The sequence below is a fragment of the Canis lupus genome, chromosome 5 (genome assembly GCF_048164855.1).
Source record: "Canis lupus baileyi chromosome 5, mCanLup2.hap1, whole genome shotgun sequence".
NCBI classification, from domain to species: Eukaryota; Metazoa; Chordata; class Mammalia; order Carnivora; family Canidae; genus Canis; species Canis lupus.
Genome location: NC_132842.1, coordinates 47,947,296 through 47,971,861, shown reverse-complemented (window position 1 = coordinate 47,971,861; position 24,566 = coordinate 47,947,296). Strand labels below are relative to the sequence as shown.

The 24,566-nt window shown below is 39.0% G+C and overlaps 2 protein-coding genes across 3 annotated transcripts in view; both read left to right on the top strand.

Moving 5' to 3' along the window:
* The window catches only part of DEPDC1B (DEP domain containing 1B), an 82,226-nt gene extending 70,661 nt beyond the window's left edge, over positions 1 to 11,565 (top strand). For both annotated transcript variants that reach the window (XM_072826578.1, XM_072826577.1), the window contains 2 exons: positions 9,268 to 9,453; positions 10,720 to 11,565. In XM_072826578.1, coding sequence (XP_072682679.1) covers positions 9,268 to 9,453; positions 10,720 to 10,881 — 348 coding nt within the window. In that variant the 3' untranslated portion in view covers positions 10,882 to 11,565. The remainder of the gene's footprint in view (positions 1 to 9,267; positions 9,454 to 10,719) is intronic.
* A 2,322-nt stretch (positions 11,566 to 13,887) lies between these two features.
* PDE4D (phosphodiesterase 4D) overlaps positions 13,888 to 24,566 on the top strand; it is a 1,448,272-nt gene continuing 1,437,593 nt past the window's right edge. The window contains exon 1 of the mRNA XM_072826549.1: positions 13,888 to 14,150. The gene's annotated coding sequence lies outside the window, so the exon portion shown is untranslated. The remainder of the gene's footprint in view (positions 14,151 to 24,566) is intronic.

Sequence of the window (24,566 nt, the reverse complement as noted above, 5' to 3'; positions counted from 1 at the left end):
ACTATTATTTATATTCCCCAAATGAATGAGAACATACAATGTTTGTCCTTCTCCGATTGACTTACTTCACTCAGCATAATACCTTCCAGTTCCATCCACGTTGAAGCAAATGGTGGGTATTTGTCGTTTCTAATGGCTGAGTAATATTCCATTGTATACATAAACCACATCTTTATCCATTCATCTTTCGATGGACACCGAGGCTCCTTCCACAGTTTGGCTATTGTGGACATTGCTGCTATAAACATTGGGGTGCCGGTGTCCCGGCGTTTCATTGCATCTGTATCTTTGGGGTAAATCCCCAACAGTGCAATTGCTGGGTCGTAGGGCAGGTCTATTTTTAACTCTTTGAGGAACCTCCACACAGTTTTCCAGAGTGGCTGCACCAGTTCACATTCCCACCAACAGTGCAAGAGGGTTCCCCTTTCCCCACATCCTCTCCAACATTTGTTGCTTCCTGTCTTGTTAATTTTCACCACTCTCTCTGGTGTGAGGTGGTATCTCATTGTGGTTTTGATCTGTATTTCCCTGATGGCCAGTGATGCAGAGCATTTTCTCATGTGCTTGTTGGCCATGTCTATGTCTTCCTCTGTGAAATTTCTGTTCATGTCTTTTGCCCATTTCATGATTGGGTTGTTTGTTTCTTTGCTGTTGAGTTTAATAACTTCTTTATAGATCTTGGATACTAGCCCTTTATCAGATATGTCATTTGCAAATATCTTCTCCCATTCTGTAGGTTGTCTTTTAGTTTTGTTGACTGTTTCTTTCGCTGTGTAGAAGCTTTTTATCTTGATTTAAGTCTCAGTAGATCATTTTTGCTTTTGTTTCCCTTGCCTTCATAGATGTATCTTGGAAGAAGTTGCTGTGGTCAAGTTCAAAAAGGGTGTTGCGTGTGTTCTCCTCTAGGATTTTGATGGATTCTTGTCTCACATTTAGATCTTTCATCCATTTTGAGTTTATCTTTGTGTGGTGTAAGAGAATGGTCTAGTTTCATTCTTCTGCATGTGGATGTCCAATTTTCCCAGCACCATTTATTGAAGAGACTGTCCTTTTTCCAGTGGATAGCCTTTCCTGCTTGTCGAATATTAGTTGACCATAGAGTTGAGGGTTCATTTCTGGATTCTCTATTCTGTTCCATTGATCTATGTGTCTGTTTCTGTGCCAGCACCACACTGTCTTGATGATCACAGCTTTGTAGGACAACCTGAAATCTGGCATTGTGATGCCCCCAGCTCTGGTTTTCTTTTTCAATATTCCCCTGGCTATTCGGGGTCTTTTCTGATTCCACACAAATCTTAAGATGATTTGTTCCTTTTTCTGAAGAAAGTCCATGGTATTTTGATAGGGATTACATTAAATGTGTACATACATTAATGGGTAGCATTGACATTTTCACAATATTAATTCTTCCAATCCATGAGCATGGAATATTTTTCCATCTCTTTGTTTCTTCCTCAATTTCTTTCAGAACTGTCCTGTAGTTTTTAGGGTATAGATCCTTTACCTCTTTGGTTAGGTTTATTCCTAGGTATCTTATGCCTTTGGGTGCAATTGTAAATGGGATTGACTCCTTAATTTCTCTTTCTTCAGTCTCATTGTTAGTATAGACAAATGCCACTGATTTCTGGGCATTGATTTTGTATCCTGCCACACTGCCGAATTGCTTATGAGTTCTAGCAATCTTGGGGTGGAGTCTTTTGGGTTTTCTATGTACAGTATCATGTCATCTGCAAAGAGGGAAAGTTTGACGACTTCTTTGCCAATTTCTTTTCTTTTTTTTTTTTTTTAAAAGATTTTATTTATTCATGAGAGACAGAGAGAAAGAGAGAGAGAGAGAGTGGGGGGCGGGGGTAGAGATATAGGCAAGGGAGAAGCAGGCTCCATTCAGGAAGCCCGATGTGAGAACTGATCCCGGAACCCCAGGATCAGGTCCCGAGCCAAAGGAAGACGCTCAACCGCTGAGCCACCCAGGCGTCCCTTCTTTGCCAATTTCAATGCCTTTTATTTCTTTTTGTTGCCTGGTTGCTGAGGCTAGGACTTCTAGTACTATGTTGAATAGCAGTGGTGAGAGTGGACATCCCTGTGGTGTTCCTGATCTTAGGGGAAAGGCTCTCAGTGTTTCCCCATTGACAATGGTATTTGCTGTGGGCTTTTTGTAGATGGTTTTTAAGATGCTGAGGAATGTTCCCTCTATCCCTACACTCTGAAGGGTTTGATCAAGCATTGATGCTGTATTTTGTCAAATGCTTTTTATGCATCTATTGAGAGGATCATATGGTTCTTGTTTTTTCTCTTGTTGATATGATCTATCACATTGATTGTTTTATGAGTGTTGTACTAATCTTGCATCCCGGGGATAAATCCCACATGGTCATGGTGAAAAATCTTCTTAGTGTACTGTTGGAACCTTTTGGGCTAGTATCTTGTTGAGAATTTTTGCATCTGTATTCATCAGGGATATTGGTCTATAATTCTCCTTTTTGGTGGGGTCTTTGGTTTTGGAATCAAGGTGATGCTGGCCTCATAAAATGAGTTTGGAAGTATTCCATCCCTTTCTATCTTTTGGAACAGCTTTAGTAGAATAGATATTGTTTCTTCTTTAAACGTTTTGATAGAATTCCCCTGGGAAGCCATCTGGCCCTGGACTTTTGTATCTTGGGAGGTTTTTGATGACTGCTTCAATTTCCTCCGTAGTTATTGGTTCAGGTTTTCTATTTCTTCCTGCTCCAGGTTTGGTAATTTGTGGTTTTCCAGAAATGCATCCATTTCTTCTGGATTGTCTAATTTATTGGCATATAGCTGCTCATAATATGTTTTTAAAATAGTTTGTATTTCCTTGGTATTGGTTGTGATCTCTCCTTTTTCATTCATGATTTTATTAATTTGAGTCTTTTCTCTTTTCAATAAGGCTGGCTAATGGTTTATCTATCTTATTAGTTCTTTCAAAGAACCAACTCCTGGTTTTGTTGATCTGTTCCACAGTTCTTCTGGTCTCTATTTCATTGAGTTCTGCTCGAATCTTTATTATCTCTCTTCTTCTCCTTGGTGTAGGTTTTATTTGCTGTTCTTTCTCCGTTCCTTTAGGTGAGAGGTTAGGTTCTGTATTTGAGTTTTTTCCAATTTTTTGAGGGATGCTTGTATTGCGATGTATTTCCCTCTTAGGACTGCTTTTGCTGTATCCCAAAGATTTTGAATGGTTGTATCTTCATTTTCATTAGTTTCCATGAATTTTTTAAATTCTTCTCTAGTTTTCTGGTTGACCTATTCATCTTTTAGAAGGATGCTCTTTAACGTCCACATGTTTGAGTTTCTTCCAAATATGTTCTTGTACTGTTGTGGTCTTGTGACTCTCAGTCACTCTTGTGACTGAGTTCTAGTTTGAAAGCATTGTGGTCTGAAAATAAGCCGGGGACAATCCCAGTCTTTTGGTATCAGTTGAGACCTGATTTGTGACCCAGTATGTGGTCTATTCTGGAGAAAGTTCCATGTGCACTTGAGAAGAATGTGTATTCAGTTGCGTTTGGATGTAAAATTCTGTATATATCTGTGAAATCCATCTGGTCCAGTGTATCATTTAAAGCTCTTGTTTCTTTGGAGATGATGTGCTTATAAGATCTGTCATTTGTAGAAGGTGCCGTGTTTAAGTCTCCTATTATTAGTGTATTATTATCTAAGTATGTCTTTACTTTGGTTATTAATTGATTGATATACTTGGCAGCTCCCACATTTGGGGCATAAATATTCATGATTGATAGGTCTTCTTGTTGGATAGACCCTTTAAGAATGATATAGTGTTCCTCTTCATCTCTTACTACAGTCTTTGGGATATACTTTATCTGATATGAGGATTGCTACCCCTGCTTTCTTTTGAGGACCATTTGAATGGTAAATGGTTCTCCAGCCTTTCATTTGCAGGCTGTAGTTGTCCTTAGGTCTAAAATGAGTCTCTTGTAGACGGCAAATAGGTGGGTCTTGCTTTTTTATCCAGTCCAAAACCCGCGTCTTTTGATGGGATCATTTAGCCCATTCATGTTCAGTGTAACTATTGAAAGATATGAATTAGTGTCATCATAATACCTATTCAGTCCCTGTTTTTGTGGATTATTTCTTGGGGCTTCCTCTTTCTTTTACAGGGTCCCCCTTAGTATTGCAGGGCTGGTTTGGTTGTCACATATTCTTTCAGTTTCTGCCCATCTTTGAAGCTCTTTATCTCTCCTTTTCTGAATGAGAGCCTTGCTGGATAAAGTATTCTTGGCTGCATGTTTTTCTCATTTAGGACCCTGAATATATCCTGCCAGCCCTTTCTGGCCTGCCAGGTCTCTGTGAAGAGGTCTGCTGTTAATCTAATATTTCTCCCCATAAAAGCTAGGAATCTCTTGTCTCATGCTGCTTTAAGGATTTCCTCTTTATCTTTGGAATTTGCAAGTTTCACTATTAAATGTTGAAGTGTTGGGCGGTTTTTATTGATTTTGGGGAGGGGAACCTCTCCATCTCCTGATTCTGAATGCCCGTTTCCCTTCCCAAATTAGGTAAGTTCTCAGCTATGATTTGTTCAAATATGCTTTCTGGCCCTGTCCCTCTCAGTGCCCTCTGGAACCCCAATTATACATAGATTCTTCCTTCTGAGATTGTCATTTATTTCCCTTAACTTTTCCTCATGGTCTTTTCATTGTTTTTCTCTTTTTTCCTCAGCTTCCTTCTTTGCCACCAACTTGTTTGCTCTGTCACTCACTCTTTCCTCCACCTCATTAACCCTCGTTGTTAGGACCTCCAGTTTGGATTGCATCTCATTTAATTGATTTTTAAATTTCAGCCTGATTAGATCTAAATTCTGCAGTCATGAAGTCTCTTGAATCCTTTATGCTTTTTTCCAGAGCCACCAGTAGCTTTATAATTGTGCTTCTGAATTGGCTTTCTGACATTGAATTGTAATCCAAATTCTGTAACTCTGTGGCAGAGAGTACTGTTCTGCTTCTTTCTTTTGTGGTGAGTTCTTCCTTCTAGTCATTTTACTCAGTGCAGAGTGGCTCTATGAGTGGGCTAAGTCAGAATATCAACCTCGACCTAAGTAAATTTTACCCTAGATGATTCTGCCGAGGTCAGAGACCAGAAATTGAAAACAAAGATCACAACAAAATAAAAGGCTCACTAAAGTGAAAAACAAATTTTAAAACAAAGTAGTAAAAAATAAAAGGCCAAGAATCCCAAAGAAGAAGAAAAAAAAGAAATGAGAAAAAAAGAGAAAAAAGCAAAAGTAAAGAGAAAAAGAAAAAAAGGAGAAGAAAAAAAAAGGGAGGTGGGACTGGGAGATGATGGTGGTGATGAAGTTGTATTGGAGGGAGAATGTAGGCTTCCTGGGGTATGAGAGGGTGATCCTCTTGATTTTGAGTATATTAAGTTCTGTATGTTAGAAGATGTTTAGTTCCAAATTTGTATAAACCAGAAATACTTGTAGAGAGACCCATCATTGACCTCCAAAACATAAATGAGATAAAAGAGGGAGGGCAGAATAGGAATGAGGAATCTCACAGAATGAACCAGCATGGTATACCACTTGGTTCTGGGTGCATGCTGGTCATGTTTTATTTTTATTTTTTATTTATTTATTTATTAATATTTTATTTATTTATTCATAGACCCAGGGAGAGAGAGAGAGAGGCAGAGACACAGGCAGAGGGAGAAGCAGGCATCATACAGAGAGCCTGACGTGGGACTCGATCCCAGGTCTCCAGGATCACACCCCAGGCTGCAGGCAGCGCCAAACCGCTGCACCACCGGGGCTGCCCCTGGTCATGTTTTAGAAGATATTCCTCCATTGTAGAACAAAATGAGGCAGAGAAAACAAAAAACACAACACAAAACAAAAAAACCCATATCTTGTATATCTCCCAAGATTAAATTGAGTATGTTGAAGGGAATCTAGAAATGGAAAATATATCTAGTACCTGTAATTGTAGATATATGAAAGTCAAAAAGGAAGAATCTTTAAAATGAAGAGGTGGTAAAATATTGTAGTTCAGGTGGGAAAAAAGAAAAAAAGTTGGAAATTTTTAGTCTGATATAAAAACGAGTTGTACTGGAAAAGGGGAGGGGAGGAGGGGTACCCTCTAATTCTATATACTGTAAATCCCTCAACTTCCTCTGGAGCTTCCCAGCGCTGCTTGGTCAGGAACTTGATCTTCCCCTGTCCTTCCAGGTGGTCTTCTCAGGGAGGTGCCTGTTGTGCTGGTGCTCAGGTGTGTGCACCTGGGGGAGCTGCCCCCCACCTTCCCGCTGGGTGCCACCTTCAGTGGGAGCTGTTGACCTCGGAGGCCCCTGTTCCCTAGGGCCCGCCTCTCCTGGGTACAGGGTGACACCAGGAGGAACAACCCCACTGGTGGGGGCCAGCTCTCCAGCCCTGGAGTCAGCTCCTGCAGTAACTACCAGCTCCCAGACTGCAGGGGCCTAGGTGCTCCTGGGGTGACTGGGCGCTGACTTGCACAGCTCGGGGCCTGGCGGCAGGAGCGGCCTCACTGTCCCGGGCCCTTCCCCTCCGCCTGTCCCGGGGGAGCGCAGGATCCTGGGCTGTGTCCCCTGCGCCCTGGGCTCCAGGGCCTGCGCTGCTGGAATCACGCTCCCGAATGCGGCTCCCGAAGGCAGCAGGGCGCAGCCCAGTTCCCCAGAGCCCCTCCTGTCCCACCGGCTTCTCCGGGCCGCTGACCTCGGTGCCCTCTGTGGCCTGTGCTCCTGGGCGCCCCTCCTCTCCTAGTGACCCTGGGAGACTGGGGGCCCCACTGCCCCCGCTGAGGTTCTCCCCTGCTGAGCACCTTTCCGTACGGGAAGAATCCGGTGGATTTTTTAAAGTTTCCGCATCTCCGGGGTGGGCTTTCCTGACCTGGAGGCTCCCACTGCCCTGAGCCTGGCTCCTCATGGCCCCTCCCCCACTGGATTCTTTTTTATTTTAATATTTTTACACCTTCCTACCTTGTTAGAAGCACAAACCCTTCTCTCTGTATCATTCTGGCTGTGCTCTCTTTAAATCTCACCTCTAATTCATAGGTGTTAAGGGTGATTTGGAAGTTATCCAGGTAAGTTGGTGGGGCCGGGTGAGGTGAGGACCCTACTCCTCTATTTTGGTTACTATAACTTTGTAGTATAGTTTGAAACCTGGGATCCTTTTTGTTTCTTTCTCAATGTTGTTTGGCTATTTGAGGTCTTTCGTGGTTCCATACATATTTTAGAATTCTTTGTGCTTGTTCTGTGAAAAACATTATTGGTATTTTGATAGGGATTATTTGAATCTGTAGATTACTTTGGGCAGTATATGCATTTTAATAAGATTTTTCTAATCCATGAACATGACATATCTTTCCATTTGTGTTGTCTTCCATTTCTTGTATTCAGACTATAGTCTGTCACCTTCCCAGTTAAACTTATTCCTAGGTATTTATTCCATTGGTGCAATTATAAATGGGGTTGCTTTCTCAGTTTCTCTTTCTGATACTTTATTATTAGCATACAGAATCACAATAGATTTCTGTATATTAATTTTGTATCCAGCAAGTTTACTAAATTCATTTGTTTCTTCCAATAATTTCGGAGTCTTTAGGGTTTTTTTAATGTATATGTTTGTGTCATCTGCAAATATTGACCAGTTTACTTCTTCCTTCCCAGTTTGGGTGCTTTTTATTTCTTAAACTCGACTGATTGCTGTGACTAGGCCTTCTAGTACTGTGTTAAATAAAAGTGGTGAGAATGCTCATCCTTATCTTGTTCCTGATCTTAGAGAAAAGCTTTTAGCTTTTTATCATTGAGTATAATATAATGTTAGCTGTGGGTTTTTCAGTGTGCCCTTTATTATGTTGAGGTATGTTCCTTCTAAACCAACTTTGAGGTTTTTTTTTTATCACAAATGGCAATTTTATTTTGTCAAATGCTTTTTCTGCATCTGTTCAGATGATCATATTGTTTTTATCCTTCTTATTGTTAATGTGATGTATCACATTTGATTGATTTGTGAATACTGTACCACCTTTATATCATTGGAATAAATCCCACTTGGTCATGGTGAATGATCTTTTCATTGTATTGTTGAGTTTGGTTTGTTAATATTTTGTTGAAGATTTTTGCATCTATGTTTATCAGAGATACTGGCCTATAGTTCTTATATTTTTGTCTTCATCTGGTTTTGTCATCAGGGTAATGCTGGCCTTGTACAATGAATTTGGAAGTTATCCTTTTTACATTTTTTGAATAGTTGGAGAAGAATTAATATTCTTTTTAAAATGTTTATTAGAGTTCACCTGTGAAGCTGTCTGATCCTGAGCTGTTCTATATATATATTTGTTAGGTCCACATAATCTAATGTCTTGTTGAAAACCACTATTTCCTTGTTGATTTTCTCTCTGGATGACTTCTCCATTGAAGTAAGTAGAGTGTTAAAGACTCCTATTATGATTGTATACTCTCAGTTTCTCCCTTTATGTCTGTTAATATTTCCTTTATGTATGTAGGTGTGAAATTAAATATTTTTAATGGATGCTCATTTATATACAAGTCTTTTTTTTTTTTAAGGTTTTATTTATTCATTGAGACAGAGAGAGAGGCAGAGACACAGGCAGAGGGAGAAGCAGGCTCCATACAGGAAGCCTGACGTGGGACTAGATCCTGGGTCTCCAGGATCACACCCCAGGCTGCAGGTGGTGCTAAACCGCTGCGCCACCGGGGCTAGCCTATATACAAGTCTTGATGTCATCTTTCCTCTTTTTTCTCCATTCTCTCTTTTGCCCTGCACATTTGTTTTCTTGATTTTCACTGGTAACATATTTAGAGATGGTTGTCATACTTCTCCACATATAATGGCCATACTATGTGTGTGCGTGTGTGCCTGTATCCATCTCCAAGGAAAGGAGTATCAGATTCTCCAGACGTGGGAAGGAACCCCCAGAGTGTGTTCAGTATTGTAATTGCTTTGAATTATTTTTGTCAACATATTTAGTTTATGTTCCAATTTAAGATTTTATTTAAAAGAGCACACAGGTTTTTTGTTTATTAAAATGGCTCTATGGTTTAAAAAGGTAAGAATCTCTTATTTAAAACTGTGGCTTTAAGTGAAATTTTTTCAAGCTTATAGAACACTTTTACTTTGTAATAAAGAGTTTTTTCCTATCAAATTGAAGAGTGATTTGGCATTCTTAGTAGGAGATATGCTGTAATTGATCTGAACTAATTTTTGCAGCTTATATGAAAATACACTTATTCATTTTACTATTAATCCTTTTGCTTCAGATAAAATACCCAGGTGCCGATATGGATATCACTTTATCTGCTCCATCATTTTGCCGTCAAATCAGTCCAGAGGAGTTTGAATACCAGAGAGCATATGGCTCTCAGGAACCTCTGGCCGCTTTGTTGGAGGAAGTCATAACAGATGCCAAACTCTCCAGCAAAGAGAAGAAGAAAAAATTGAAGCAGGTAAGAAGGATATTCTTTAGAAGTCATTTCTTCTTCTGTCTGCTGTTCTTAATATCATTTTTTTCTTTTTATTCTCTATTTTAATGGGTTTTGTGTGAATCTCATCTTCTGAGATGGAGTAGTTTTGAAAGTATACCATCCAATTCATACATTCCAGAAGTCTCATTGATGTATACAGTTTTGATCAGTTTCCCACATTTTTATTCTCCAATGTAAATACTTTACCATTATTGAGTTCTTCATTTATGGAGCCCCTCTGTTATTTGTCCTTTGTTTGGTATGTGGCATGATGTGAGTTATTGGAGCAATTACTTTAAATTCAGCGAAGCTATCATATGAGGACAGATTCCTTTTGATTTTTATTTTGAAAGGCAAATTCTACTGAATTTGCAAATATAAGTGTGTAGAAATGAAAAGCCTTTGGTTTTAAAGTGCCAGTATCAAATTGGTTTCTTGCCTCAGGTGTCAGTGAAAGTTTTTAGTTCCTGCTAGGCAACAAAGCTTTGGGTTTCATTGAACAGTTTTTAACTCAAAATAGATTTACTTCAATCATTCTTAAAGTACTGATTCAAGATTAAGGGAATGGTTTTTATCTTTCCAGACTGACTCCTGCAAGCTTGATTCCTGATCACACCATACATAGGATTATAACACAGAGTACCAGAGTTCTAGATTCCCAATCATATTTTTCTCAGTAATTTGGAGAAGAGTTCAGTGTTGAGGATCAAAGGAAAAGCATATTGCCTCTCTTTAAGCTTCTCATAAATTAATATATACTGGAACATTTTCCCTTCCATTTGAGCAGAAGCAGGTGGAGCTGAGTTGGAGAAGCAGGGAGATCGTGAAATGTAGTTGGGCCAAAATTTTCTTTAACTGTATAGAACATAAATTATTTTTAAGTCAGAATTGTGAATGTTTTTAAAGTGAAGTGTATTTATAGTTAGCAGCGGGGGAAATTTTAAAAAATATGACCGAAATGAGAAGTTTATTTGAAGACTGGATCAAATTAAAGTTCAATTAGATCTACAGCAAGTGGAATCAAATGATCTAACAAAAAGAAGTGAATTTGATTATGATTTGTCATCTTCTTATTCTCTTTTCTGATGAAGAGCGATAGACATTAAAACAAAATAAAAATATTTTAGCATGGAATCAGGCCAGAAACACTTTTATTTTAAAATTAGATCACCTGATTTTATTAGTTTTTAGCTGGTTTGTTTGTTTATTTATTTTTTACTCATCTTGTATCTTTTTTTTTTTTTTCAGTTTCAAAAATCCTATCCTGAAGTCTACCAAGAACGATTTCCTACACCAGAAAGTGAAGCACTTCTGTTTCCTGAAAAACCAAAACCAAAACCACAGCTGTTCATGTGGGCACTAAAAAACCCTTTCCAACCATTTCAAAGAACTAGAAGTTTTCGGATGTAGTACTTCTATAGCTGTTGGAGTGCTCTGTTATTGTTGCCTTGAGCAAATGGGTGATTATAAAGAGGACTATGGCAGTGGAAGAAAGGAGCAGAAAATATAGACTACTGAAATATAAAGTGATCGGACTTCCAAAAATGTTGAGCCATTATCAGTATTTTTGTAAAACTCAGTGCTATTTTTGAAAGTGTACAAATCAGTTAAAAATTTAGACAAGTATATAGCGGTAATGTTAATGTGTTTGTAATTGTTACAAAATTTAAGGGTATTTTTATTTTTTTATTGTTTCTCATAGTGTTCATAAAATAATTGTGTGTACATTTTAGTTACTGATGTCTTTGTTATAACGTCTTAAAAATAGTGTATATACTTGAATAAGAAAGACACCGGGTACTGTTACTGTGATGTTGTTGACTTCATACCTTAATAGTTGTGTTTTCTCTTGTGTAAACTCTGGTTTTCAATGTTGCACAAAGATTCTTAATGTCCTATATTATGATGGCTGTGTCTTTTATTGCAGATTTGTTGGATGTTATGACAGATATAATTAAAGCCGGTTCTTTAATAACGTATATATTAGCTGGTGCTTACCTCTAAGTGGAGTAGATTTTCATTTTCCTACAGTGGTATAACTTCAGTCTTGGCTGAAGTTGGAAAATTGATGAATAAACTTTTTTGTTTCCCTTACACCTGTGATTCTAAGTCAGATCTTTGTTATTTTGTGAAAAACAATGAATTAAGTAAAATGAGACTACTTCCTTTATATTTCCCCCAGCTTCCTCATCCTTTTGAGAGTAAATGGAATGTAAATAAATACTGTTTTTTTTTTTTGGTTTTTAATACTATATGTGGTTCTTTTTTGGCATTGATTTAGATTACAAAACATCCTCAAATGTTAAACCTCATTATCTTTGCCTGTGTTCTCACATCAGTCATTTATTTCTATGATAAAATAAGTGACATTTAGGCTTTTGTACTAGCCTTCAGGAGGTGCTTTGTCCATTTTTTTTTGCTTTGCCCTTTTCCAAATAATGGTACAATTAGATTATGGAGCATCTGGATTTTTTTTAAAAGATTTTATTTATTTATTAATGAGAGACACACAGAGAGAGGCAGAGACACAGGCAGAGGGAGAAGCAGAAGGAGAAGCAGAGGGAGAAGCAGGCTCCATGCAGAGAACCCAATGTGGGACTCGATCCTGGGTCTCCAGGATCACACCCTGGGCTAAAGGTGGTGCTAGACCGCTGAGCCACCAGGGCGCCCATCTGGAAGCCTTTTTTATAAGCATTAAATCTTAAGAGTAACAATCACTAATTGGCTTGTTCTGCCCTTTTAACTGAATTTTCCTTGCCTTTGTGATCTGGTCTTGTTCTTTTGTAGCAGAATGCATACTACATTTGACTCAGATTTTGTTTACCTAAAAATGGATAAAAGTATCCCTATTACTCTGAGTGCCACCTTTCCTTCCAAATATGTAAAGTAATGGTAGATTTTTTTAGTGTTTCAAGATTTGTTTTCAGAGTTTGGCATAATGTTTAGAGCAAAGAGTAAGTCTACTTCTGTTCTCTTTGCTCTCCAACACAGAATGTACTTTCCAGAGTCTCCTCTCCTATTGCTTATCTTTAGAAATGTATGTGACTGTTTTTTTCCCCCCTAAGATTACATTTTTAAATAAGATTTATTTTTCATTTTAGAGAGAGAATACAGGTAGGGAAGGGCAGAGGGAGAGGGAGAGAGACAATCTCCAGTGGACTCCCAGCTGTATGAGGAGCCTCAAGCAGGGCTCAACTCCACTACCCTGAGATCATGACCTGAGCCAAAGTCAAGATTTGGACGCTTAATTGATTAAGCCCCCCAAGTGCCCTAAGACTACTTTAAAGAAAAAAGTGTGACTCACTTATGGGAGATCAAAAACATCACCACCTAAGTATGAAACTGATGAGTGGATAATACCAGTTTTTCAAAGTGGTTGTTGTACCAGTGGATTCTCCCATTAGCTGTGTAGAAGATTTCTTTTTGCTTAATGTCCTCACCAAAAGTTGCTATTGTCAGAGTTTGAATTCTTATCAGTTTGATGGGTATATAATGGTATCTCATTATGGTTTTATTTTGCTTTATTAATATGGCTAAGGGCAAAGACTTTTTCCATATCTTATTTGGCTTTTTCTACTTTTATTCAAATTTATTTTTATTTTATTTTTTTAAATTCAAATTTAAATATCAGCTTGTCAAGCTTCGTACATGCACATACACACAGGGTGGGCTTTTGATTTTGATTGTACTGAACTTAAATCAATTTGGAAAGAATTGCTACCTTTACAATATTAAGTCTTCCAGTTGATGAACATAGTTTATTCCCTCCATTTATTTAGAATAAATGAGAAATAAATTTCTCTGTAAAGGTTTGCAAATCTTTTGTTAGTTCCTAGATATTTGATACTTTAAAAAAAAAGTATCAAAATTTTCAAGTATGCACAGAGGTAAAGATAGTAGTACCCATCCCTAACTTCAGTAGTTATTATTCAACTGATAAATACCTTGATGTTTGATCTTATTGTAAATGGGATTATTTCAACATTTCTACTTTCTTTTTCTTGCTCATATATAATCCAAAACTGATTTTTGTGCACTGATTTTTTATGCCCAACCTCCTTGCAAGACTTTTTTTTATTAATTCTAAGCATCTAGTATGACTTTTTTTTGGATTTGCTAGGTTTACTACATAATAAGTCAACAATGACAGTTTTTTGTTTTTCATCTCTGCAGTAGACAGCATTTAAAATATCCCCACTGATTCCCAATGTGGTATTTGTCCCAATGTGTAATCTTTCCTTGAATGTAGGTTGGATCTGGTGACGCATTTCTAACAAATAGAAAATGGCAAAAGTGATAGGATATCTCTTTTGAGATTAGATTACAAAAAGACTCTGGTTTCCATCTTGCTTCTCCTTTCACTCTCTTCCAGGCCTGCTTTGAGGAAAGCCAGCTGCCCTGTGTGAGCTGCCCTACCAACAGGCCCATCGGGCAAAGAACTCATGTCTCTGCTCACTAGCTAGTGAGGACACGAGGCCTGCCAACAGCTCTATGAGTGATCTTGGAAGTGGGTGTTCTGAGGCCTGCCAGGAGCCACAATAGTGATCTTGGAAGCACATTCTCTCAGTGAAGCCTTGAGGTGAAGGCAGCCTTCACTAACACCTTGACTGCAGCCTGGGACAGGCCCTGAGCCAAAGGACTCAACTAAACTGTGCCTGGATTCTAGACCCACAGAAACTGTGAGATATAAACATTTATTGTTTCTAGCCACTTAATTTTGGGGTAATTAGTTATGAGGTGATAGATACGATATGCCTTCTAATCCTTACTCCCTCCCTCTCTCCTTCCTTCCCTCTGGCCCTCCTTTCTTCCTTCTCTCATTTTTTAAAATTACTACAAACTGTCTCTCTTTATCTCTGGTAATGCATTTCTTTACAGTCTTCGTATTATATTTCACTCGTTCCCCTTAGAAACAGCATATAGTTGGATTATTTATTTTTTAAAAGATGCCAACCTGACAGTTTTTGTTTCTAACTAACATTTAGACAAATTTTATTTAATATAATTACTCTCTATTTGGGTACAAATATTTATTGATGCTTTCTAGCTCTTAGTCTCCACTTTCTTGATTTTGACTTTTACAAATTATTTCATGTTTTCTCCTACTAATTTGAAACTAAATACTGTTTCTAATCTTTTTGTTGGGTCCTTGGAATTACATCTTACATACTAATTTATCAAAGCTTAAAGTTAGTAAATACCTTTTACTCTCTCACACTGTTCAGGGACCTTAAGGGACTAATGACACCCTCCCAAATCAGGTAGTATTCTATGATGTATTTTAATTGTATTGTTTTTAAACCTCATACTGTGTTGTTTTTCTGTATGGTTCTTGTTTATTAGAGTTACCCATATTTTACCACATTTTTCCTTCTTCTTAGAGTATATTCTTTAGAATTTATCTTTAGTATGTACTGGATTTTGACTGGAAACTTTTAAATTTTGCCCTTACTCTTTTTTTAAAATAGCTTTATTGAAATGTAGTTCACACACCATACAATTTACCCATTTAAAGTGTATATAATTCAGTGGGTTTTGGTAGGTTACATTTTTAATTTTTTTAAGTTGTGATTAAATACGTATAACAAAATTTGCCATTTTAATAATTTTTAAATATACAATTTTACATCAAGAATGCCCTCAATTCTTTAAAGATGTCTCTGCTGCTTATAGAGTTCTAGGTTGAGGGTTATTATATTTCAGTATGTTGTAGTTATTCCTTTGTTAGCTGGCTTCCACTGCTACTGAGGAGAAGTCAATTGCCACTCTTTATAGATGACGTGTCACGTTACAGCTGGTGCTTTTTAAGATTTTGTCTTTGCTTTGGTGGTCTGCAGTTTACACTGACATATCTAGTTGATATAAGGTACTTTTAAAATGATTGTTCTGCTTGTTATTTGTGGGGTTTCTTAAATAAGAGGATCAAGGTCTTTTACCATTTATTTTTTATTATTTAAAATATTTATGTATTTATTTAAAGTGAGAAAGAGTGAAGGGGGAGGGGCAGATGGAGAGGGAAATAGAGAAAGGATAGTAAGTAGACTCCCTGCTGAGCAGTGTAAGGGCTCCATCTCACAACCCTGAGATCATGACCTGAGCAGAAGAAATCAAGAGTCAGCAGCTTAGCTGACTGAGCCCCCCATGCACCCCTATTTTACCATTTTAAATACTGCCTTTGTCACAATTTCTCCTCTGCTTTTGATTCTTTTTTTGTTTTTAAATATTTTATTTATTTAGAGAGAAAGAGCAAAGTAAGAGAGAGCACAAGCTGGGGCAGGGGCAGTGGGACGGGGAGAAGCAGACTCCCCGCTAAGCAGGGAGCCTGACTCGATCCCAGGACCCTGGGATCATGACCTGAACTGAAGGCAGAGGCTTAAACGACTGAGCCACCAGGTATCCCTACAGCACATTTTCAAGATTGAGTATATCTCGGGTATGAAATTGGTAATGGGATTCAGCCGCTCTTCATTCAGATTTCTCCTGCATCTTTGTGTTCCTCTGTCTGCCTTAGGGAAGTCATACCTGGGCTCTAGCAAACATAGTAGATGTATCCGTCATGACTTAGCATTTGTGTTATTCGGGAGCTCGATTCTGATTCCCACACCCAGGAGAGAGTTTCCGTACATTTTTATAAGAAATTGTTATAAGAGCCAGTATCTGTGAACCACTGATGGTCAAGAAGAGGAAATGGAATGTTACTGTGTTTAGAATGTCACAAAATCTTCTATCATAATTGAAAGAGAAATCAATTAACATGGCTCTTCACTACATGAGTGTGGCTGAATCTTTACATTATTATTTTACCTTTACCCTGAAGAACAAAAACTGATAAAAGTCAAAGTTCTGGAGTAAAGTAAGAGTGTTCTTATCTACTAAAATCAAGAGTCAATTCAACTGTATGCTTATCCATCATCATAATATTTGCCCAAATTTGAAGTGTTTACCTCAACATGAGACACTGTAAATTCTAATTTTGTGGCATTTGGAATCCTTTTACACTTGCATTTTCTTGCTAAAGACAATATAACCTGCAAAAAGTATAACATCTTAGGGTCCCTGTGTGGCTCAGTTGGTTAAGCGTCTGCCTTCGCCTCAGGGCATGATCTCTGAGTCCTGGGATCCAGCCCTGCATCCAGCTCTCTGCTCAGTGGGGAGTCTGCTTCTCCCTCTCCCTCTGCCCCTCCCCTTGCTCATGCTTTCTCTCTCTCAAATACATAAGTAAAGTCTTCCAAAAAAAAAAAAAAAAAAGGAATAATAATGGGCAGCCCAGGTGGCTCAGCTGCCACCTTCAGCCCAGGGCATGATCCTGGAGACCCGGGATGGGGTCCCACGAGTCCCACGTCGAGCTCCTGTCATGGAGCCTGCTTCTCCCTCTGCCTGTGTCTCTGCCTCTCTCTCTCTCTCTCTCTCTCTCTCTCTCTCTGTGTATCTCTCATAAATAAATAGGTAAAATCTGAAAAAAAAAGAAGAAGAAGAAGAAGAAGAACATCTTGAATCATTGCATATTGGGTCTTCCAGGCAAATAAATTACTGTAAAACATAAACTATGATTATTGGGACTTAAATTATTTGCTCACATTTGGGATGTGAATACCATATTAATAAAAAGAAAATTTGCTTATTTGTATCAACTTGGAAATGCATTTGTTATTTAATTTTGTAGAACAAATATACTCCCTGGGATAACTGAAGGATATATTCACTAATTTAAGAATATAATGAAGGCACCTAGGTGGTTCAGTTGGTTAAGCGTCTGCCTTCGGCTCGGGTCATGATCCCAGGGTCCTGGAATGGTGCCCTGTGTTAGGCTCCCCCACTTAGCAGGGAGTCTGCTTCTCCTTCTCCCTCTGCCCCTCCTTGCCCTCCTCCTGCTCATGTTTGCACTCTCTCAAATAAATAAATAATACCTTTAAACAAAAGAGTATAATGAGTAACTTCTGATTTTTTGTGTGTTTTAATGTCTATGTAACCTCAATGTTTCAACTTCCAATTTGAGGAGATGGAATGGGAAAAATAATGGGACAACGGGGTACTAACCCATTAAAAAATAAAAAATGTCACATGCTTAGTGCATATTTGTGTTGCTCTGCAAGTTTCATAAATCAGTGAATCTACGATTTCGTTTAAAAACTGTTTACAGTTTTTGCCAATTTCATTGTGGAGAATTGTTAAGTGAATTGTTTCCTTCATTTGAGGATGTAGAATAAATTCTATTTTCCACAAACTGTGCCTGTCTCAAAACAAAAAATAATATATGTATTTGGCTGAGTGTATTCATTGTATAATGCTTCTCTTGGGGCTCTTCTGTCAAAACTGAGAACAGTATCCAGAGCCTTTCTGAGGGCAGATAACAGAAATTATTCTTCCCCCTTCCAGCCTCCACTCATTTTCCTTCTTGCTGCCAGCATCTCTCTAATAATAATAACAAGACAGTCTTCTTGAGTATTCTAGTCAAATAAAGCTTTATTTTAAAAAACTCAGAGGACTAAAGATTATTTTCATAGGAAATAAGTAAACTATAATTGATATTTAAAATTGAAGTACTTTTGATCAGTAGGGGTAACCCAGCTCACTGTTTCCACTAAGAATTGTGCCTATGGAAGAGCCTTGGCAACAAATATTTCAGTGATAGTTTACCAAGATAGCAGAATGTTTGCTGTGAGAAATAGTTATGCCAGGATAAAATGCAGTCTCTGATTTTGAGAGCCTATGATTCTATTTACTGATGATAACGTTATCTATATTTTTAAGAAATCAGATGTGTTTTAGCAAAGTCACACCACGCAAAAGATGTTTTGAGGATTAGAATCATGTGCCTGAATGTTTCTTTACATGAGATCTTAAAACAGACCATAATATGAGACATTGAGGAAAATAACAATAGGAATGAGCCTTCTTGCTCACTGATTCTGCTTTTTTTATTAAACATAGGATTTTGCCCATATGCAAGTGTGTCCTAAAGATTCCAATCTTACAAAAGCTTACTGATACTTAGAAAAACTTTAGGATTTTTCTAAATGGAATGTGGTCAAATCTGATTGGATAATACTCCTTCAAGTGTTTAGCTCTTAATAATTACCCAAAGCAATAATTAACATTTAAAACATATACTGACATCATTTGTAAATTTCTTTAAATTTTCTGCTCATCAAAATGCCAAGTATAATTAGCCACAATTACTGCTTAAAGATGATGAAGGCTTTGATTTCAGAAAGTTCATCCCTCTTCTTTTCACAAAGAATTGAATGCAATGACCTGTTAAAGCCCTAGGAGGTATCTGGTTTAGGCGGACTCTTCCTAAGTCATGACCCATCTAATAAGGACAGATGATTCCAGTAGGAGTGGTCTTTTGTTCGTAATGGTTGTACAGAAAGGAAAAACTTTTTACAAGTTTTGGGGTTTTTGTTTGTTTGTTTTTTTAAGATTTTATTTATTTACTCATGAGAGACACACACACAGAGAGAGAAAGAGGCAGAGACACAGGCAGAGGGAGAAGCAGGCTCCATGCAGGGAGCCTGACGTGGGACTCGATCCCGGGTCTCCAGGATCACGCCTTGGGCCGAAGGCAGGCGCTCAACTGCTGAGCCACCCAAGGATCCCCGTATTTTGTTTTGTTTTTTCTTTTTTAAAGGAATTTTATTTGAAAGTTCTGTGTATTTGGGGTACCTGGGTGGCTCAGTCAGTTAAGTGTCTGTCTTCAGCTCAGGTCATGGTCCTGGAGTCCTGGGATCGCCCCATGTTAGACTCCATGCTCAGTGGGGAGCCTGCTTCTCCCTCCACCTCTGCCCCTTCCCCTGCTTGTGCTGACTTTTGGTGTCAAATAAATGAATAATATTTTTTAAAAAGTTCTGTATATTTCATGCAATTAGTAAGCCACTAATTGTGGAAAGAAGCAGCAGCTCAAAAATTGATCATCTTTGGCTCCTGTGTTATTGTATTTTTCTCTAAAGCCCCACAGGGCTCTATTGCTTGCCAACCACTCATCAAAAGTGGGCTGTAAATGGTAAAAATGAGCGGTTATCTACATGCAGCAGTGGATTATTAGATTTTAAAGTGAAAAAAATTGCCAGCAAAATTCATTTTGAGAAAAGAACCCACAGAGGTAGGATAATTTTGTGCAAGTCCCCCCTTGCCTCAGCTGCCTTTTCTGCAATGTGGGAATAGCTATCTGCTCTCTTTCCTTAGAATAAGTCTTGTTTTACTGTTATTCTTCAGACCAATTTTTTCATCTCTAAACCAAGCACTTTATAATAAGCACAGAAATAGCATCTGGGATAAAGCATGTGTTTACAAATGATGCTTTTGGAGTTGACTATACCAGCGTCCTGTAAGCAGTCCCACAAGCAGAGCCCAGGAAGCAGTCGAGAGTCACTGAGAAGACGGGTGGCCTCAGCAGAGGTGGACAGAGCAGTGATGGGAACCAGGCACTGGCAGCAGTGGGGGTGCCGGGGGGAGGCTGGCCAGGCTCTCCTCTCTCGCCCCTGAAAGAAATGTGACTGTGCAAATGCCACCTCCAGGCAAGATTCTTACTCCCTTCTTTCCAACTAAATTATTACCCCAAGGTCCTTCCCACTAGAATGTGTCGCACCAGTACTGCTTAGAAATCAGAATATTTGGGTTTTATTTTATTTTTTTAAATTTTAAATTCAATTTGCCAACATATAGTATAACACCCAGTGCTCATCCCATCAAGTGCCCTCCTCATTGCCCATCACCCAGTCACCCCATCTCCCCACCCACCTTCCCTTCCACAACTCTTTGTTTCTTTCCTAGAGTTAGGAGTCATGGTTTGCCTTCCTTTCTAATTTTTCCCCACTCAGTTGCCCTCCTTTCCCTTGTGGTCCCTTTCACTATTTCTTATATTCCACATATGAGTGAAACCATATGATGATTGCCTTTCTCTGACTGACAGTAAACAGTAAACAGTTGGGCAGGTGACCTTGGGTGAGTCACAACCTCTCTGGGTTTTGGTTTCCGCAATAAAGTGAAGGGACTGGACTTCAAAGTTTACAAACTTCAATGTCTTCCTGGGGACGAGAAGATATTAGAAGTTGCTAGAAGTGGAAAGGCCAGTGGACGGATGGAGTATGCAAGTCCTACGCCAGAGTATTTGAAACAAAAACAAAACATCCAATGCCGATGTTGGCCAAAAGAATACTATGTGCAGAGATGACAACATTTGCATTAGGTGAGTTGTAAGGTCCCTTCTGGTTCTGGCGTTTTGTGATCTTTTTTTCCTTAACCTTTTGTCTACTCTTGCCACCTTATTGCCTTGTGCTTCTTTTCCTATCTCTGTCTCTCGAGCTCTTCTCCTTTTGTTCTGTGTAGAACATGAGTCAGCACACTCAGCTCTCTATGAAAATAGAAGAAAACCTGTCGTGGTAAGTTGAAAGTCAATGCAAGTGCATCGTGAATTGCTTTTTTTTTGAAAGAAATTTTATCCTCATCCTTAGGCTGGTTGTAATGTGCCTAACCTGACCTGCCATTTGCCTGTTTATATCATTATGCAGGTTGGTTTCATCCACAATAGCTAACAGAACATTTTTCTTCGTTAGTGTCAATACATGCGTGTTATATGTTTGCACCTGTCATCACAGTTGTTGATAAAATATTCAAGAATTTTTGGGAGTCATCGTGCCAGCCTACCATTGCTCGAGCCAACCTTCAGCCTCCTTGCGTATGTTTATTTTCTTGAACAGGTGGCTTTTACCGACGTCGTCTCGTTGGTTCAAGCAGAACAAACAATACTTTTCATTGCCGGAGCAGTTGGTGCAGTGCTCGCACCTCTATTTTCTGACATCTTTTCAAATCCCAGTGGGCAAACAAGATGCCGATGAGGCAACAGGTTGGGAGAGGCCCTCGTCGCAGACACAGAACTTCATCTCTGGTCCTCTCTTTGATGATCCAGGACTGTCCCCTTCCACCACACTGGATCCTGTCACTGCTGGGGGTGGTGTGTGTGGCCTTGCTTTCTGGGAGTGTCTCTCTGTCCTCCATCTGCACCCCTTCATTCTCACTGGGTCCCTTTTCTCTTCACCCCCCCACCTCAGCTGTGGTCACGTGTTTCTTGACGCATTGGTTTTGTCTGAGACGCCTTTTAGGAGTTGACGGAACAGCCCAGTGGCCGCGTGGGATTGAGCTGTCCCTTCAGTGTCACCACCAGGTTGCCCCGGTGTTGCCCTCGACATAACTTACCCAGGCTGCACCTGGCTTCTTCAGAAAGCCTAGTTAGCTACTCAAATAGCTAGAGCTTTGGCAGTTATTCTTTGCTTTGCTTTGGTTTTCTTAGACCCTTCATAGGCCAGGCCCCGGCTGGGCAACGATGGAGGAAAATGGCGGGCTCCAACTCTCAAGGCGTCGAGCCAGTGGGGAAAACACACCTGCCTGCCTGTAACTGTGGACGATGACCTCGGTGCTACACAGCCCTGTGGGGTGCAGGGGGCACAGAGGAGAGGAAAGCGACCTCTCCAGGGCAGCTGGAGGCCTAGGGAAGGGCTCACTAAGGAGCCCTGAAGAGCCAGTCCTACCCCCAGGAGGAAGATAGAAGACATTTCCTTCAGTGGGACTGCGTGAGGCAAGGCTGTGGTGGCCATGAGAAGTGACTTGTCATTCCCCATTGTCCGTGTAACACTAGTATCTGCCTCAAGAGTATTGGATGGCTCTATCTCAAGGAGTGGGTGATAAGGGGGTTGTGTGGCCTGTGGCAGTGCAGGCCGGGGAATGATTTTAAGTGACGACTTTTATGCCATCACTCAAGTCACATCTCTGAGGTGGCTTCCTCTTCTGTCTACTCCAGCCTGGTACCTCCAGACCCTTGCCTGTGCTCTCTGCAATTTGCTTTTGGATCTGGTTTAGGTAGCAGCTACCTCATGGTTTCTTCTTCCAAGTTTTCCCAGGGCACACCTGTGTTCGTTTGTCCTGGTGCATTTACAAAGGTTGCAAAAAAAAAAAAAAATCGTTGGCATCGACGAACCTTCCTCGTGCTTTATTTAAAAGAGCCTTTATTTGCCCCTGCCTATTTTTCCCTTCACAGCCTGATATATTCCACGCCTCTGGGTCTATACTGTTTCATTTCATAACATTTAATGAATGTTAGAACCGGCTCTGCAAATGCATTGCCTTAATTTTGTTGCCTGCAGTGAGATGCTTTTAATATTTTCTCCACATGTGAACTCAGTTTTTTCCTTTAGCTTTTCTTTAATTTCCATGTGGTTAATCCCCTTCTACTGCAGGGAGTCTGGATATTTATAGATTTCTTCCTTTCACTCTGTCTTCAATAATTTTCCTTTTACATTCAGTGAACACATCCATCACAATAAATGGTCTTTTCCCTATTTGTATTGACTTGCATTTATATAAACCAGACTCCCTTTTCATATCATTATTAATGTTCATGGCAATTTTCAGTAGCTTGGGAAGCTGGCTGTTAGAGCTGGCACAGAGCTTCAAGTTGTCCTGTTACATCAAATGACTCGTCATGGTGCCTCGTTTCAAATTTTGTCATTAAGTCAAAACCAAAGTTATGTAACTTTTTTTTTAATTGACTCAATATAAAATGAAAGTATTAAAGAAGCATCTCTAAATTATTGCTCATTTCATTAAAATGTTCTTGACTTGATAGCCCTTTTATGCATGGAAAGATGCAAAGTACCTCCCATTAACAGTGTTGAATATTTTCAAAATCAAAAGCCCAATTTTGTAAACTTTTATAGCCCCTAGTAGATATTAGTAGGGGATTGTGTTATAGGCAGTTAACATTGGTCATACTTAAATGCCGGGTCTTTCTAGTAGCTCAATTTTTTTTTTAACAGAGTATAGAATGATATAGTTCAAAAACTCATTTAGATGCTTCATTTACATATGTCTTATATAAGGAATTTTTTTTTTATGCCAGTATGCATGTCATCAGTTTTTAAATGGCAAGAAAGGATGTAATTGGCAGGGCTCGTATTGCTGTTCTTTAGGCAAAAATGAACTTGGTCTAGAGATCATCAAACTTCTGTAGCTGGTGCAGTTTTCTCAGAAAACATCTTGCAGAGCAGCCGTGTGTGCTTCTGAGAACCTCCTGAAGCAGTCTTTCCCCTGGAGGCCCGAGCCCTGTGCTCTCCTCTTACTAACTGTTTTGACTGTTTAGCAGCCTCTGAAGATACCAGTCGCATTTCCATGATTCCACTTGTTATGTGCCTTTTCATTTCTTTTCTTTTTTTTTTTTTTTTGCCTTTTCATTTCTTAACTGCATCTTGGGAGCACTTAAATATTTGTTTCAAAACATCCTTGTTACATTTTTCTGTAGTAAAATTTGAATGTTAGAAATGGTAAAATTAGTTATTTTTAATGATTCTAGTTCTCATTTCATTTTTTAATTTTTGTGGCTATTTTTTTCTTTTTTCTTTTTTTTTTTTTTTTTTGGTATCTCCAGTTCAATTAAGTGATCAGCTGATTTTTGTTTTTAGGATTCGTTCATCTCTACTACCATATTATAGCTGGGAAATACATTTTTTTCCTCCACATTCCAGCATCTCTGAAACTAAGATGCATCTTTCTTTCAGTTGATTCTGTATCACAGGTTAATTGGAGGTGTTTAAAAATCTTTCAGGGGTGGAGACCTTAATGGTGTCCTAGATTTTATAAAATGTGGCATTTTCTCTCTCTCTCTCTCTCTCTCCTTCTTAAAGCACTTTATCCAGTTGTGATTGACCTACAAAAAGATGAACATTTCTAATGTACACAATGTTATGGGTTTGGAGATAAGTATACTTTCATGAAAATGAGCACCACACCTATACCATAAACATCTATCACCTCCAGAGGTTTTCTCCTGTGCTCTTTGTGTGTGTGTGTGTGTGTGTGTGTGTGAGAGAGAGAGAGAGAGAGAGAGAGAGAAGAACAGTTAACCAGAGTCTACCCTTTTAGCAAGTATTCAAGTACACAATACAGTATTGTCACTTACAGGCATTATGCTGTTCAGTAGGTCTCTGGGGCTTACTCATCTTGCATGACTGAGTTTTGGACACTTCGACTACCACCTCGCCCTTTCCACTCTTTGCAGCCCCTGCTAACCATCATTCTATTCCCTGCTTCTAAGAGTTTGGCTT